A 14487-nucleotide genomic window follows, 5' to 3' on the forward strand; every position below is an offset into this window, starting at 1 on the left:
AATGTTAGAGCTTCTGGGGGAGCCCTGAAGAATCCCTCTCTAGACAATGAGGGGGTGTCTCGGCGATGTGTCATGTAAGGAAAGTTCTGTAACCTAGGAACACGTCACTAGCCGCAAGGCCTTGGCTGTTCCAGTTCATGAGGTTATTTATTCTGTTTTTACAAAAGAAAGAGAACAAAAGCATGGGATGTTTAATTTATATCTTGTACTAGATCATGAGAATTTTTAAACGTTTGCCTCTTTGTAAACTTCTGCTAAAGAGGAGAAAGACTGGCCTCTGACTGACCCAGGAAAAGAGAAGCAGTTGTAACTGGATGTTATCACTGTAAACCATGGAAGCAAATTAGAGACCAGGTTGTGCTTCCAGAGGCTGACCTTTGGTCCATTGTTCCTGAGATGGGATGAGGAAACTTTTCCATTAGGCTGGGAAGTGAGTACGGGTAGCATCTGGTTATTACTTAATGTTACCTCGAGCAGAAAATAAAAGGGGACTTTGTTAAAAGTCCTTTTCCAATGGATCTTTCTCAGTTAACCTTCTACTCACTACCTTCTAAAAAGAACATGCGTAGGCTATCAAGAACGAGACGAATTTTCTCAGAATGTTAAAAATAATTCTCTTAAACAAAGACCTAGTCACCAGTATCACAGGCTCCTCACTTCCTACCTTCTCCCCTCCAATAAATGGCTTGCCATTCTAAAACCCCAAGTGTGCCAGGGGCTCTGCTTATCTGACCCTTGTCAAAGCCGTCATCTGTGCTTGCCCTTGCTCCCTTGCCCTGCCTTCTCTTGTTCCTGGACTGTGGCAAGCACTTCCTCACTCCAGTGTCTTCCCCATAAGCTTTTCTCTGTACCACGCTCTGTCTCCATAACACCTGTTCCTCTTCCAGAGATCAGCTTAAACACTGCTTCCTAAAATAAGCTTTTCCTGACCCTCTGTAGCACCCTACACTCTTCTGTCATAGCACCTTAATTATAGCTATGCAATATTTTGAAAAACAATCTTGAATTAGTTATCTAATATCTGTCTTTGATGCTTCATCAGGGCAGGGGCCATGTGGTCCTGTTCACTGTTGTCCTCTAGTACCCAGTACTATATTTGCTTCGTGCTTGGTAAACATTCAAGTAGTAGTTCAATAAATGCACGAATGAAGCACAGTCTTATGTACTTGAAAAAAAGAAAAAGACTGAACTGTAATCATTCACTCCCTAAGAATTACACATTAAAACACCTAACTATGCCAAAAGTTTGGGGGTTCAAAAGCTGTCAAGGGGTTCACTTTCCATTGGTTGGATAAAACATAAACATAGACTAGGTATTAACACTAGTTTTATCCCCAGCTCCTGGGAGTGAAACATTAAGAAATATTATTCTTATTAAAAATAATTCTAAATCACTTGTATTTGATCAGGTGCTATTTGGAGATAATGCAAATTAGAATGTCTGGAAATTAAAAGTTAAATAAGAACATTTTTCTGTTTACTCTTCTGTGAATGTACACTAACTATTCTATGTTGTATCTTAAGAGGTGGGCCAGCAAGGTGTTGTGTACATACAGAAGAGTGGCCAATAATACAGTGGGGGGAGGGGAGCTGAAACCACATTAATGAATGCTGTTTCATAGCTACTACTTAGACTGTTAGAGTAAAAATTCAGAAATGTTTAAAAATAGGCATTTAGTACAAGAGTGCAGTTATGCTTCCAATCCACCTCCAATCCAGCTCCTTTGACAGTTTTTGAGTGCATCATTTTCCATTGGGAGTTATACAAGTCTTAACCATGATTGTTACATATGGAAACCTTTGGATTTAACCATCTCAGCTTACTGATATTCTAGAAGTGCTTCATTGATAGGCAGTTTCACTTCTTTTGATGGCCCATCTTGAACATCCTTTTTATTTGCTTTTACTGTGTTTTCCATTGTGCTGGTTGTAAGAAATGTACCTGTTTAAGAAAGAGATAGAAGTAAATAAACTCTTGTCTTTGCCCCTCTACTTGTGTTTACACAAGATACGGCGCTGCTGAAAATTTAAAACTGGTGTTTCCACCTGACATCCACCACAATTCCGGGACATGATAAATCAGTTGGGTTCTTGAGTTCAATGAATAGCCCAGGAACAGCATTACCCTCCCCAAACTATGTGAGACTCACTCCTTTATGTTATCTTCTACATCTGTTGCCCCATCAAGCTTTCAGAGCAAGGACTAAACTTTTTCCATCATTTTATTTCTCCACAGTGTTTGGCAGAATGCAGTACATATAGCAGCAGTAAAATAAATGTCTGTTAATTTAGACAAAATAAAAGCATAACTTTCTATAAGCACTAAGAAACTTGGATCCAAAGGAATTAGGCTTGGCCAGGATTGTTATAAAGAGCTAAAAGAACACACATTAAAGTGTTTTTAGGCCATGGCCAGCTGGCTCAGCCATAGAGCATCAGCTCACTGTGTAGAAGTCCTGGGTTTGATTCCTGGTCAGGGCACATAGGAAAAGCGACCATCTGCTTCTCTACCCCTCCCCCTTCTCTCTTTCTCTCTCTCTTCCCCTCTTGCAGTTATGGCTTGAATAGTTCAGGCAAGTTGACCCCAGGTGCTGAGGATGCCACTATGGCCTCACTTCAGGTGCTTAGATAGCTTGGTTGCTGAGCAACAGAGCAGCATCCCCAGATGGGCAGAGCATTGCCCAGTAGGGGGCTTGCCAGGTGGATCCCAGCTGGGGTGCATGTGGGAGTCTGTATCTCTGCCTCCCTGCCTTTCACTTAATAAAAAAAAACAGTGTTTTTTAAATGGTTAAGAGGTTTATAAATATCATATAAGACAAATAATAATAATGTATTGTTATTAATGGTAACTTCATCAGCTGTTAATTACTTATGTATCAAATAATAAAAAAATTATCAAAAATAATATTTTTAAAAAGGGAAAATCATGGCCCTTGCGGTGGCTCAGTGGATAGAGCATTGGCCTGGTGTATGGACATCCTGAGTTCAATCCCCAGTCAGGGCACACAGGAGAAGTGACCATCTGCTTCTCTCTCCCTCTCTCTTTTCCTCTCCCTCTTCCCCTTAAGCAGCCAGTGGCTCAATTAGTTTGAGAGTCAGCCCCAAGCACTAAGGAGAGCTCAGTGGTCTGTCAGCCTCAGGCTCTAAAAATAGCTTGGTACTGAGCATCGGCCCAAGATGGGGGTTGCTGGGTGGATCCCAGTCAGTGTGCGTGTGAGAGTCTGTCTCACTATCTCCTGTACTCTACCATAAAATGGGGGGGGGGGAGAATCAGGCTCATTGTTCTTTTTTTTTTTTTAGAGAGAGAGGAAGGGAGAGAGTTGAGAAGCATCAACTCTTAGTTGCAGCACTTTAGTTGTTCATTGATTGCTTCTCATATGTGCTTTGGGGGAGATCCAGTAGAGCCAGTGACCCCTTGCTCAAGCCAGCTACCTTGAGCTCAAGCCAGCAACCTTTGGGCTCAAGCTAGTGACTATGAGATCATGTTGATGATCCCATGCTCAAGCTGGCGACCCTGTGCTCAAGCCAGTGAGCCTGCGCTCAAGCCAGCAACCTCAGGGTTTCAAACCTGGGACCTCAGTGTCCCAGGTCGATGCTCTATTCACTATGCCACCACTGGTCGCAGATGATTTTTGTTTATTGATTGATTAGAGAGAGGAGAGAGAGAAAAAGAAAGAAAGAAGGGAGGAGCAGGAAGCACCAACTCATAATAGTTGCTTCTCATTTGTGCCTTGACTGGGCAAGCCTGGGATTTCAAACCACCAACCTCAGCATCCCAGGTCTACTCTCTATCCACTGCACCAGCACAGGTCAGGTCAGATATTTTTATAGTAAATAAATACTTCAGAGATTTGATATGGGTACTAAAGTACTTCTTTTCAGATCATTGTCTTTTTTAACAGATTTTTTAAATCTTTCCATTTCTGTTAATATCTAAAAAATAATTGCCTAACCAACAATCAGTATGTTATCAGTTGGGTACTGTAGAAGGGACATAAACTTTGTAATTTGTTAAAATGGCTGGAAACTCCATGGGACTGGAAATGATGTAATTCTTAGGCACCACAGTATTTCCCCTGTAGCATAACAGATGCACAATACATCCTTGTCAAATGAGAAAATAAATAAATGAAATGATACAGGCAGACATGCTTTAATCCCAGATCCACCACCAAGTATCAATGTAACCTTGAGTGGGATACTTAATCTTTTTGAACTTCAGTTTTATTATCTGTAAAGTGAGAACAAAAATCTTATTCTGAAAGCTGTTATAAGGATTAAATAAGCTAACATTTATCAGGCATCTAGTACAGTGTTTGACATATACAAAGAACTTAACAAATGTTATGTCCCCTTTAGTTACAGCTTCAGATCATGCATTTTCAAAAGTAAAGCAGAGATGACTGCCCGTTGCCAAGTATGAAATGTGGAAAGGCTGACCCACGTGGTTTGCTACTGTCAACATTCACCACTGATTCGGACCCCTGAATTGGCAACTTGCATAGATTATTCATATACACAGTGGAAAAACTGAAGTGAGAACACACTTTTGTCCTGTAGATGTGCTGCTCACACACCCAGGCCTCCAGCATCTGACACTTTTCTAGCTCAATGCGTTCACCGGTTTAAGTGTGTGTAAATGAAAATGTACTACAACACTTGCCAACTGAAAATTACACAGGCAACACAACCGAAAGATTTACCATACCAGGACGAGACAATGTATTACCTGTCTTCTCCGATATAAAAGTATTGAAATAATCCCATAAGCTACAACTCAAAATGTGTCATTAGGCCATCACAGTTCACAGAAATTTGCCAGCTAAGAAAAAAATTGCTTGCTTTTGTTTCTGATGCAGAGTTGAATTTTTATATTATTTTCTATTTTAGAATTAGAATTTTTAACTTGACAGTTGCACTAAAAGATAGCATGCTGACAAGTGTTTCATTTTACAATAAGTTACTATTTAACAATGATTTTTATTTTTACTATAAAATATTTCACTTGAAAGTTAAAGCAAATGTCAACATTAATCTCTAATTTTCTTTCCAAAGTCACAGGGAAGAGAGCAGAGTGTTATGGTTCCCACCCGCTGTACCCATCTGGTGCTGAAGGGAAAATGACCTCATCTTGCAAAATTACCTCAGTACCTGACTCGACTGTTTTCAGCTCTCTGACTAATGTATAATTAGTTACCTAACTGCACTCGTGGCAAAGGATTTTAATAAAATATGAGTGAAAGTGTGGGTCCCTTAAGCACAAATGATTTATGCATAAACTATATTAAGGTTCATTGTTTCACACCCTTTCCAGAAAATTAGGAAGCCAATTGGATTGCCTGCTTAATAGTTGCATTATTGCAATGAGCTAATGACATCACCTCAACACCTACTTTTGCATTTGATAATGTTCTACAAACAATAGGATTTTTATAATTATTTATAAGGATTTACAGTTCTTGACCTCCCAGATGACTTCTTTTTTTTTTTTTTTTTTTTTTTTTTACAGAGGCAGAGATAGACAGGGACAGACAGACAGGAACGGAGAGAGATGAGAAGCATCAATCATCAGTTTCTCGTTGCGCGTTGCGACTTCTTAGTTGTTCATTGATTGCTTTCTCACATGTGCCTTGACCGCGGGCCTTCAGCAGACCGAGTAACCCCCTGCTGGAGCCAGCGACCTTGGGTCTAAGCTGGTGAGCTCTTTGCTCAAGCCAGATGAGCCCGTGCTCAAGCTGGTGACCTCGGGGTCTCGAACCTGGGTCCTTCCGCATCCCAGTCCAACGCTCTATCCACTGCGCCACCACCTGGTCAGGCCCAGATGACTTCTATCTCAATAAAGGGTGGAAATCCTAGGAAAACATTCACAAAGTAATTTAATTATCTTCCCAGGAAAGTTTCACTTCGAATATTTCCTGACAAATGGATACCTGATCTGTTTGTCAGCAGCTACACACATTTATTCAGTGCCTGCTCTGTTCCTGGCGGTTTACTGGGCCTTGGGGTATAAAAGATAGAGATGCAAAGATCTCTACTCAGACTGATAGGAAGAAAGAAGCATAGCCCAACAGAACTTTAAAAAAAAAAAAAAAAAGTAATGAATAGCTTGACCAGGCGGTGGTGCAGTAGATAATCAGCCTGAGACGCTGAGGGACCAGGTTTGAAACCCTGAGGTCTCCAGCTTGTATATGGACTCACCAGCTTGAGCGTGGGGTCATGGGCTTGAATGAGGGAAAACAGACATGACCCCGTGGTCACTGGCTTGAGCCCAATGTTGCTGGCTTGAAGCCCAAGGTCACTGGCTTGAGCAAGGGGGTCACTAGCTCGGCTGAAGCCCGCTGGTCAAGGCACATATAAGAAAACAATTAGTTGCACAACTAAGGTGCCACACTATGAGTTGATGCTTCTAATTTCTCTTCCCGTTTGTCCCCACCCCCCTCTCTAAATAAAAAAAGTAATGAGCAGCTTTTCAAAACTTTAGCAAAACTGGGCAGCTAATGAATGATACAGAGAACTTTGCTCAGGGTAGGGCCTTTTGGGCCCTCTGTGTTTCCTCCATCTGGGCACCCTATAACACGCCATGGACGGGGTGGGTGAGGAGGCTGGGTTTGAAAGACAGCTTCCCAGCCTTTTCAGAGTCCACTCCATAATCACTTGCTGTCAGAAAATGTTTCAGAAAAGATTCCCAAATGCTTCTCAGTAAGAAGTCTGTTTAGTAAAAATGGACATAGAATTGACTTCTTCAGTGTACTGTTATTCCATAATGCTTAACTTGACTCTGCAAAATAACCCCAAACAGAGAGTATGTTCTTTCTGATGCAGTCTCAGGATCCCGGCTCAATATCCAGAAAGCTCCTATAGACTTTTTCCCCATGACTTTATGCAGCTAGAATATCCAGAAGCCTCCTGATGACTTGTGTCATAATTTTGTGGAGGTTGGGAGGGATGGAAGTTCTGCCCTAATACCTTCCTGGACACATGGAATGAATCCTGATGTTTGTGAGCTAATGTTTTATATAAATGTAGGTTAAAATGAAAGATGCTTACTTAGTAGCATTAGTAATTACAAAAGTTCTGAATAAGATTCCATTAGTGATTGAGAGCATGATTTAAAAGATCTCTATATGGGTGTTGGAAGTCTGAAAGTCTAATCATAGCTTTACCATTAACTAGCTATAAACTCGTGTAAGTCTAATACTATTACTACTACTACTACTACTACTACTACTACTACTACTAATGTGGTACTTCCAAAGGCCTTTGTTAAAGAGCAACCTAACTTTCAAGATATGTATCTCACTATATATTATATTTAAAGATATTCATGGCACCTTCAACAAACCTTTATCTTTGGAAATTCAAAGATATTGGGGCCCTGGCCAGTTGGCTCAGTGGTAGAGCGTCAGCCTGGCGTGCAGGAGTCCCGGGTTCGATTCCCGGCCAGGGCACACAGGAGAAGCGCCCATCTGCTTCTCCACCCCTCCCCCTCTCCTTCCTCTCTCTCTCTTCCCTTCCCACAGCCAAGGCTCCATTGGAGCAAGGTTGGCCTGGGCTCTGAGGAAGGCTCCATGACCTCTGCCTCAGGTGCTAGAATGGCTCTGGTTGCAACAGAGCAATGCCCCAAATGAGCTGAGCATCGCCCCCTAGTGGGCATGCCGGGTGGATCCTGGTCGGGCACATGCGGGAATCTGTCTGACTGCCTCCCTGTTTCCAACTTCAGAAAAATACAAAAAAAAAAAAAAAAAAAAAAAAAGATATTGTCACATAGGCTGGCATCTCCCATGGACACAAACTAGATGTTCAATAAATGTATGATTTGAATGATTGACTTATAAATAATGTATGCTCACTCTTTTTACCAATGGCCCTATTCATGTGCTCCTAATGTTGTATGTATACTAAATTTGGACAGCAAAATCACTATTAAACTCAAATTTTACTTATGTTAGAACACTTTATTTTTTTAAGAGAGTGAGAGAGAGAGACAGGAAGTGAGAGAGATGAGAAGCATCAACTCATAGTTACTGCACCTTAGTTATTCATTGATTGCTTTCTCATATGTGCCTTGACCCCGGTTGGGGGGGCACTCCAGCCAAGCCAGCGGCCCCTTGCTCAAGCCAGAGACTTTGGGCTTAAAGCCAGCAACCTTTGGGCTCAAGCCAGGCACCATGGGACCATGTCTATGATCCCCACTCAAGCCAGCAAGCCCGCACTTAAGCTGGTGAGCCTGCACTCAAGCCGGATGAGCCTGTGCTCAAGCCAGGGACCTCGGGGTTTCGAACCTGGGTCCTCCACATCCCAGTCTGACGCTCTATCCACTGTGGCACCTCCTGGTCAGGCAGCATGTATTTTCTCTACCAATACAAATCCTTTGGTCAGTGGCACATTTTTTAACTGCAGACTCCAAATTATACTGGATTCTTAGCTTTAAAATTGGTCTATTTTTTTTATCCCAAATTGCTAATAATAGTTTGAAATGCAGTGTATTATACTAACTTTCCTAGCAACCAGAACTACCTCCACTCCCTCAACTCCTGCAATTTTAGAAATGTCAAAAAAGAAAATAAATATAACCATGAAGAGATGATTGTGAGGATAATGAAAATACAAGCAGTACTTTTATCCTTTGTTGGAGGAAAAGAAAAGGTTTTTCTCTGTCTTCAAACAGCAGTGGTGAATGTACAAAGGATTTACCAAGGTTGGGTTTGGGGGTGGCAGAAAATAAATCCATGAGCAATTGGCACTCATCCTAATAAATATCCAGTCATTCTTTTCCTTTTCTACCTTCACAGAAATCTTCTGCCCCCTGTAGATGGGACATCTCCCACTTCCCAACCATTTCAACTCTCTTTACCCAGCAGAGAATTATGGGGAAACAAATAAGGTACTATACAAATCTAACAGATTAATAATAATAAATGAAGGCAAACTCTATGGGTCGCGGGTGAGGGTGAAAGGCCATCGACAACACACGGAGCTCTTAGGAAGTACCCACGGTGGGACGGGCTCCGGGCTGATGCTGAGGAGGAGGCAAGGGTGTGAGGCCCCTACTCAGAAGACAGCAAGACCGGGGGCTGTTCCCAGCTCCCCCCTAGTGGACAAGTCTCGAAGCCTCTCTGACCCCCCATTTCTCTTCCATCTTTCCTACACCCACCGGACTTGTTAACGAAGCACAACTGCTTTGGGCAAGCTGTCAGGTGTTGCAGCCTCACGCAAACGGAGGGCCCAGGGAGCTGACCGAGCGCCGCCGCGTGCGGGAGCCGGCGGGCCCCGTGCAGCGGACAGACCCGAGGCAGGTGCGGATCCGGCCCCTGGGAACGGACGCCCCGCAGTGGGCAGTCAGCAACGTGCTGCAAGGCGGAGAGAGGGCCCGGCTGAGAGTCTGGTCGGATCGAAAGGTCTCCCTTGCTCTGTTTCCTGGGCGAAGAGGCGGGTGAGCCTCTAAGAACCCCCCAGGGTCTCCCCGGGGCCCAGAACAGTTCCCAGGGGAGGACCCCGGGGGGCGCCACCCCAGGCCGATTTAGGGCCGAGCAAGCCCCGGGGCCCAGAACAGCTCCCAGGGGAGGACCCCGGGGGGCGCCACCCCAGGCCGATTTAGGGCCGAGCAAGCCCCGGGGCCCAGAACAGCTCCCAGGGGAGGACCCCGGGGGGCGCCACCCCAGGCCGATTTAGGGCCGAGCAAGCCCCGGGGCCGGTAGGGTGCCGCGGAGGTGCTCGTCAAGTCTTAATAGAACGGAAGGAGAAGGGGGCCCAGCGAGTCTCACACGTCCCCTCACCGCGTCAGGTGCGGGTACACAGCCGTGGGCGGGTAAGCGGCGCTCCCGCGGGCCCGGCGGACTAGGCAGGCCCACTCTGCCGCTGCCGCGGCCGCGCCTCCGTTTCCAAGGTGACCGGAACGTTGAGGCCTCGCGGCCCACACGGAGCACAGCCGCGAGCTGTGGGCCTGGCGCGCCGCCTGGTGGCCACATTGGGAAGTGTCCGGGCCGGAGGCCCGCGCCGCGCCTTGGCCGCCGCGGGTGTTCCTTCCCGCCTTCCTCCCCACGGAATTTCACCGCCACGACTCAGCCCGCTGTTCCACAAAACTCTCACGCCCCTCCTTGCCTCCCTCTAGTGGCAAGCAGTGGCGTGGCGACGTGACAGCCGGCGCCTGTGTCTGTGAGCCAGTCACTTCCGTCTGTTTCTCAGGTTGCGGAAAGGGGTGCGTGTGCCGGCCTGCGCCCCGCTCTGCCCCTGGCGCGCAGCGGCTTTGCCTCTGTCCGCTTGTGTTTGGGTAACAGATCTTTTGGGTTTAGCTCCCAGCGGAATTGCCAGCCCCTAGGCTAAATGCTGATACAGTAACTTTCAGCTCTACAAATACACTGCCTATTTTCCTTCTTGCTTTTCTTTTCTTTTTTTCTTCTCAACCTTAGGAAAACCAATATAATACCGTCTTTCCCCGTTTCCACTTTTTGCAGCTTTCTTAAGAGGGGAAAAACTATCACTTCGCCACAGTCTTTCTCATTCTCTACCTCAAGACAGTCTCTTGGAAGCACCTGCTTCCACTAATCACCCCCAGTTAACTTTTTATCCTTTTGTCCTGGGAAACAGAAGTGAGGTGCTCCGTTAGGTCTCCACTCTCTTTATAAGTCACCTGTTTGGCATTCTTGAATTTGATTTTTTAAAAATAGGTTATCACATGTTTTCTGATTGATGCTATGTTATATTAGTAACATGTTAAGAACTTCTTAAAGGAAGGGAACTGAAGCGATTAATTAATAAAAATGTCAATTAGCTTTTAGTTAAGGGCGTTTTTCTCATCAGTAAAAAGTCACCCCCAAGTTAACTGGCTTATCATTTATGTGCTCTACCTCACTTGGACTTCCCTTTATTCTATCCGTGTTACATATTTGTTAAGTGCCAATAATTGGCTGTGATCTATATATCTGAGAAAGGTCTTTTAGTTATCTTCCTTAGAATAACAGCAGGTGGGATTATGGGGTAAGATTATTCAATAAAATACAGATACAGGAGGAAAAAAAGCTACCACCCCGAAAATTTAAAGCATGGGGATTTTTTTTTGTTTTGTTTTTGTTAAACAGAAAAACAATTTTGTGATTCTTCAGCATTTTGAATTCATTCCCAAATATTTCCTATAAATCTCGGGCCTGCTGCTTTTAAAAGAGCCTGGGCCTATAATCAAAAATGTACTTTTACCCTATCATTTATTTCCTGTGCAGTTTTTCTTATGGTGTTTGCCAGTTGGTGGTCAAACAGTGAAGCCAGATAAAAACCATTTGCCAAGTTTCCTCATTTGACCTTAATTTTCTGTTAGTCTTACTATGTTGCATGATGTAGAAATAGAGGTAGGAGATTTTCTGTGGTAGAAAAAGCCACGCTTGTTGTCTGGTTTAGGTGAAAACACAAAGAACCTGTTTGGTATGCATAGCTGGTAAATATTTCACTTAAAATTTTTTATCTGGCCTGACCAGGCTTTGGCAGAGTGTATAGAGCATTGACCTGGAACACTGAGGACCGAGATTTGAAACCCGAATGTCACCGGCTTGAGTGTGGAATCACAAACATGACCCCATGGTCACTGGCTTGAGCCCAAAGGTCACTGGCTTAAAGCCCAAGGTCGCTGGTTTGAGCAAGGGGTCCAGTGACCCCCTGGTGAAGGCATGTGTAAGAAAGCAATCAATGAACAACTAAAGTGCTGCAACTATGAGTTGATGCTTCTCAATCTCTCTCCTTCCTGTCTGCACCCCTCTCATTGTCTAAAAAAATAAATAAATTATCTGTTTTTATTGAGGATCACTACCTCAATGAAAACAGATCCTAAGGCAATCAACTATATATGTTAATAGTAAATCTCACAATAATTTTAGAGACCTGAGCTAGTGATTATAACCTATCAGCTTTGCAGATCAGTTTAAAACTTCTAGTAAAGAGATAATTTTACTGACAGTTACTTTTGAGAAATAGTAAAACCCTGCCGTAACTTTTTACTCAAAATTTTTTTCCTGACAAATTTGAAACAATTAAATTGATGTGTGTGTGTGTGTGTGTGTTTTCCAGAGACAGAGAGAGAATCAGAAAGAGAGAGATGGATAGGGAGGGATAGATAGGGACAGATAAACAGGAACAGAGAGATGAGAAGCATCAATCATCAGTTTTTTGTTGAGACGCCTTAGTTCATTGATTGCTTTCTCATATGTGCCTTGACCGCGGGCCTTTAGCAGATAGAGTAACCCCTTGCTCAAGCCAGCGACCTTGGGTCCAAACTAGTGAGCTTTGCTCAAACCAGATAAGCACACACTCAAGTTGGTGACCTCGGGGTCTCGAACCTGGGTCCTTCTGCATCCCAGTCTGACGCTCTATCCACTGTGCCACCGCCTGGTCAGGCAAATTGCTGTTTTGCAAAAGAAAAGTCATGAAGTAAAATATTCTCTTGAGAGGATAAGGTTTTGCTACCTTTAAGTGGGCCTGGTAACAAACTCACTTAGGAGAGCATTGACCTGACATCCACTGGCATGTTGCAGTGTATGAAATGGGATGGTTCCCACGTTGTTTATGTGCCACAATATTTTCCTCTTGGCTGGAAGCATCCATCCTCTCCTCTTCAGTTCTCCAACCCAAGTTTAAAGTGAATGACCAGAACTCCAGCAAAAAGAAATCACATCTCTTTTTTCCCACCTATCTCCTCCGCCTAACTGATTTTTATTTTTATTTTATTTATTTTTTATTTTTTATTTTTATTTTTTTTACAGAGGCAGAGATAGACAGGGACAGACAGACAGGAACGGAGAGAGATGAGAAGCATCAATCATCAGTTTCTTGTTGCGCGTTGCGACTTCTTAGTTGTTCATTGATTGCTTTCTCACATGTGCCTTGACCATGGGCCTTCAGCAGACCGAGTAATCCCCTGCTGGAGCCAGCGACCTTGGGTCCAAGCTGGTGAGCTCTTTGCTCAAGCCAGATGAGCCCGCGCTCAAGCTGGTGAGCTCGGGGTCTCGAACCTGGGTCCTTCCGCATCCCAGTCCGATGCTCTATCCACTGCGCCACCACCTGGTCAGGCCTAACTGATTTTTGAAATTACTTTTGAGTTCTTTGTCCTCACTGAGGGAGAGGAGCCCAGAGTGGTATGCTAGAGTCGGAGCCATGTCTCAGGAGCCTGAGCCAAGTGATAGGGATCGTGCCTGAAGACATTAGTTTGTGATGTCACGAGACCAATTCAGCTACAGTGAATTGCTACATACTTTCAGCAGTTTTAAAATATCACCACATAGGATATATTTACAAGTCAGTAGAACATGACAAAAACATCCAGAAATAGACAGATACAGATATATAGATATAGACAGTTGCTTCAGACAAAAAGGCCTAGGTAATTAAATGAAGAAAGGATAGTATTTCAACAAATGCTACTATAACTAATGCATATTTGGTATTTTTTTTGGAAAGAAGGTGAGCCCTGACCTGACTATATAACGCCCAAAAACTGAACTCAAAATGAATCATAGATCTGAATATAAAAACTGTAGAAGTATAAACTTCTAGAGATAAGAGTTAAGTGTAGGCTTTATGGCAACTGTTCCATCTAACCCAAAGTGCCAGGCAGGAGCGAAGCCATCTGCATCCTCCCAACCAAGTCCATCCATCAGCTGAACATTGCTGAGTTCACTTCAGTTAGTGTCCCAGGGAGCAGGAGATCGCCTGTGACTAACCTACAGAATCGGACATATGGTTGTTGTTTTAAGCTACTAAGTTTGGACAGTGTATTAGTTTTCTATTACTATATAACAAATTACCCAAAATTTAGTGATCTGAGACAGCAGTAATCACTTATTATCTCACAGTTTCTATGGATCAGGAATTTGGAAGCAAGTTGATTGGGCACTTCCAACTTGGAGGTATCTCATGAGGTCAGATAGTAGACTGATGCTATCTCTGCCTGAAGGCACTCTCTGCTCAGTCTAGAGGAGGGAGAAGCAAACAAGTTAATAAGCAATTGCAACACAGTTGGATAACCTCTGGAAGAGGGGTGCAAGCAGAATGCTAAGGGAAAACCTAATCCAGTCTTGAGGGTCAGAATAAGTGGAGTCTCATTTGCGGGGCTGGGACAGAGGGATGGGTGTGTACAAAGGCCTAGAAATGATGCATTTCTATGGAGCTGAAAGAAATTTGAGAATGATTAGATAATAGGGTCTCAGAGAGAGGAGAGGGGCGAGACAGGAGGCAGGAGAAACGAGCAGGGACAGGTTCCGATGGGTCCTCTGAACCACGTTCTTTTATGAAAAAAGTTTACTCTGCCTAGAGTGTAGGCGAGGTCAAGGTGGGGATAGGTCTCAGGATGAACTCCACTGACCATAGTTCCAATCTTTCTTCTTCCTAAGGGCCTCTCACCTCAGTCTAGTCTCTGGTCCAAAAAACATGTCTCAGGCTTTGTCTTTTTGCAAGATTGCAATGCCTGGCAAAGAGAGTGACCTCATCTTCCTGGCTCAAGATATC

General features: G+C 43.9%; 1 protein-coding gene and 1 long non-coding RNA gene across 3 annotated transcripts in view; one reads left to right on the forward strand and one right to left on the reverse strand.

Moving 5' to 3' along the window:
- The window catches only part of CCDC83 (coiled-coil domain containing 83), a 62511-nt gene extending 52531 nt beyond the window's left edge, over positions 1-9980 (reverse strand). The window contains exons 1-2 of one of the 2 annotated variants that reach the window (XM_066253701.1): positions 9777-9894; positions 1825-1942 (exon numbers count right to left, since the gene is read on the reverse strand). In XM_066253701.1, coding sequence (XP_066109798.1) covers positions 1825-1919 — 95 coding nt within the window. In that variant the 5' untranslated portion in view covers positions 1920-1942; positions 9777-9894. Of the gene's footprint in view, positions 1-1824; positions 1943-9776 lie in introns of both variants that reach the window. The other variant, XM_066253700.1, reaches the window with a different exon arrangement.
- LOC136320534 (uncharacterized) overlaps positions 9316-14487 on the forward strand; it is a 31628-nt gene continuing 26456 nt past the window's right edge. Inside the window, exon 1 of the long non-coding RNA XR_010728353.1 lies at positions 9316-9433. This is a non-coding gene — a long non-coding RNA (uncharacterized lncRNA). The remainder of the gene's footprint in view (positions 9434-14487) is intronic.

The sequence above is a fragment of the Saccopteryx bilineata genome, chromosome 1 (assembly GCF_036850765.1).
Source record: "Saccopteryx bilineata isolate mSacBil1 chromosome 1, mSacBil1_pri_phased_curated, whole genome shotgun sequence".
Lineage (NCBI taxonomy): Eukaryota > Metazoa > Chordata > Mammalia > Chiroptera > Emballonuridae > Saccopteryx > Saccopteryx bilineata.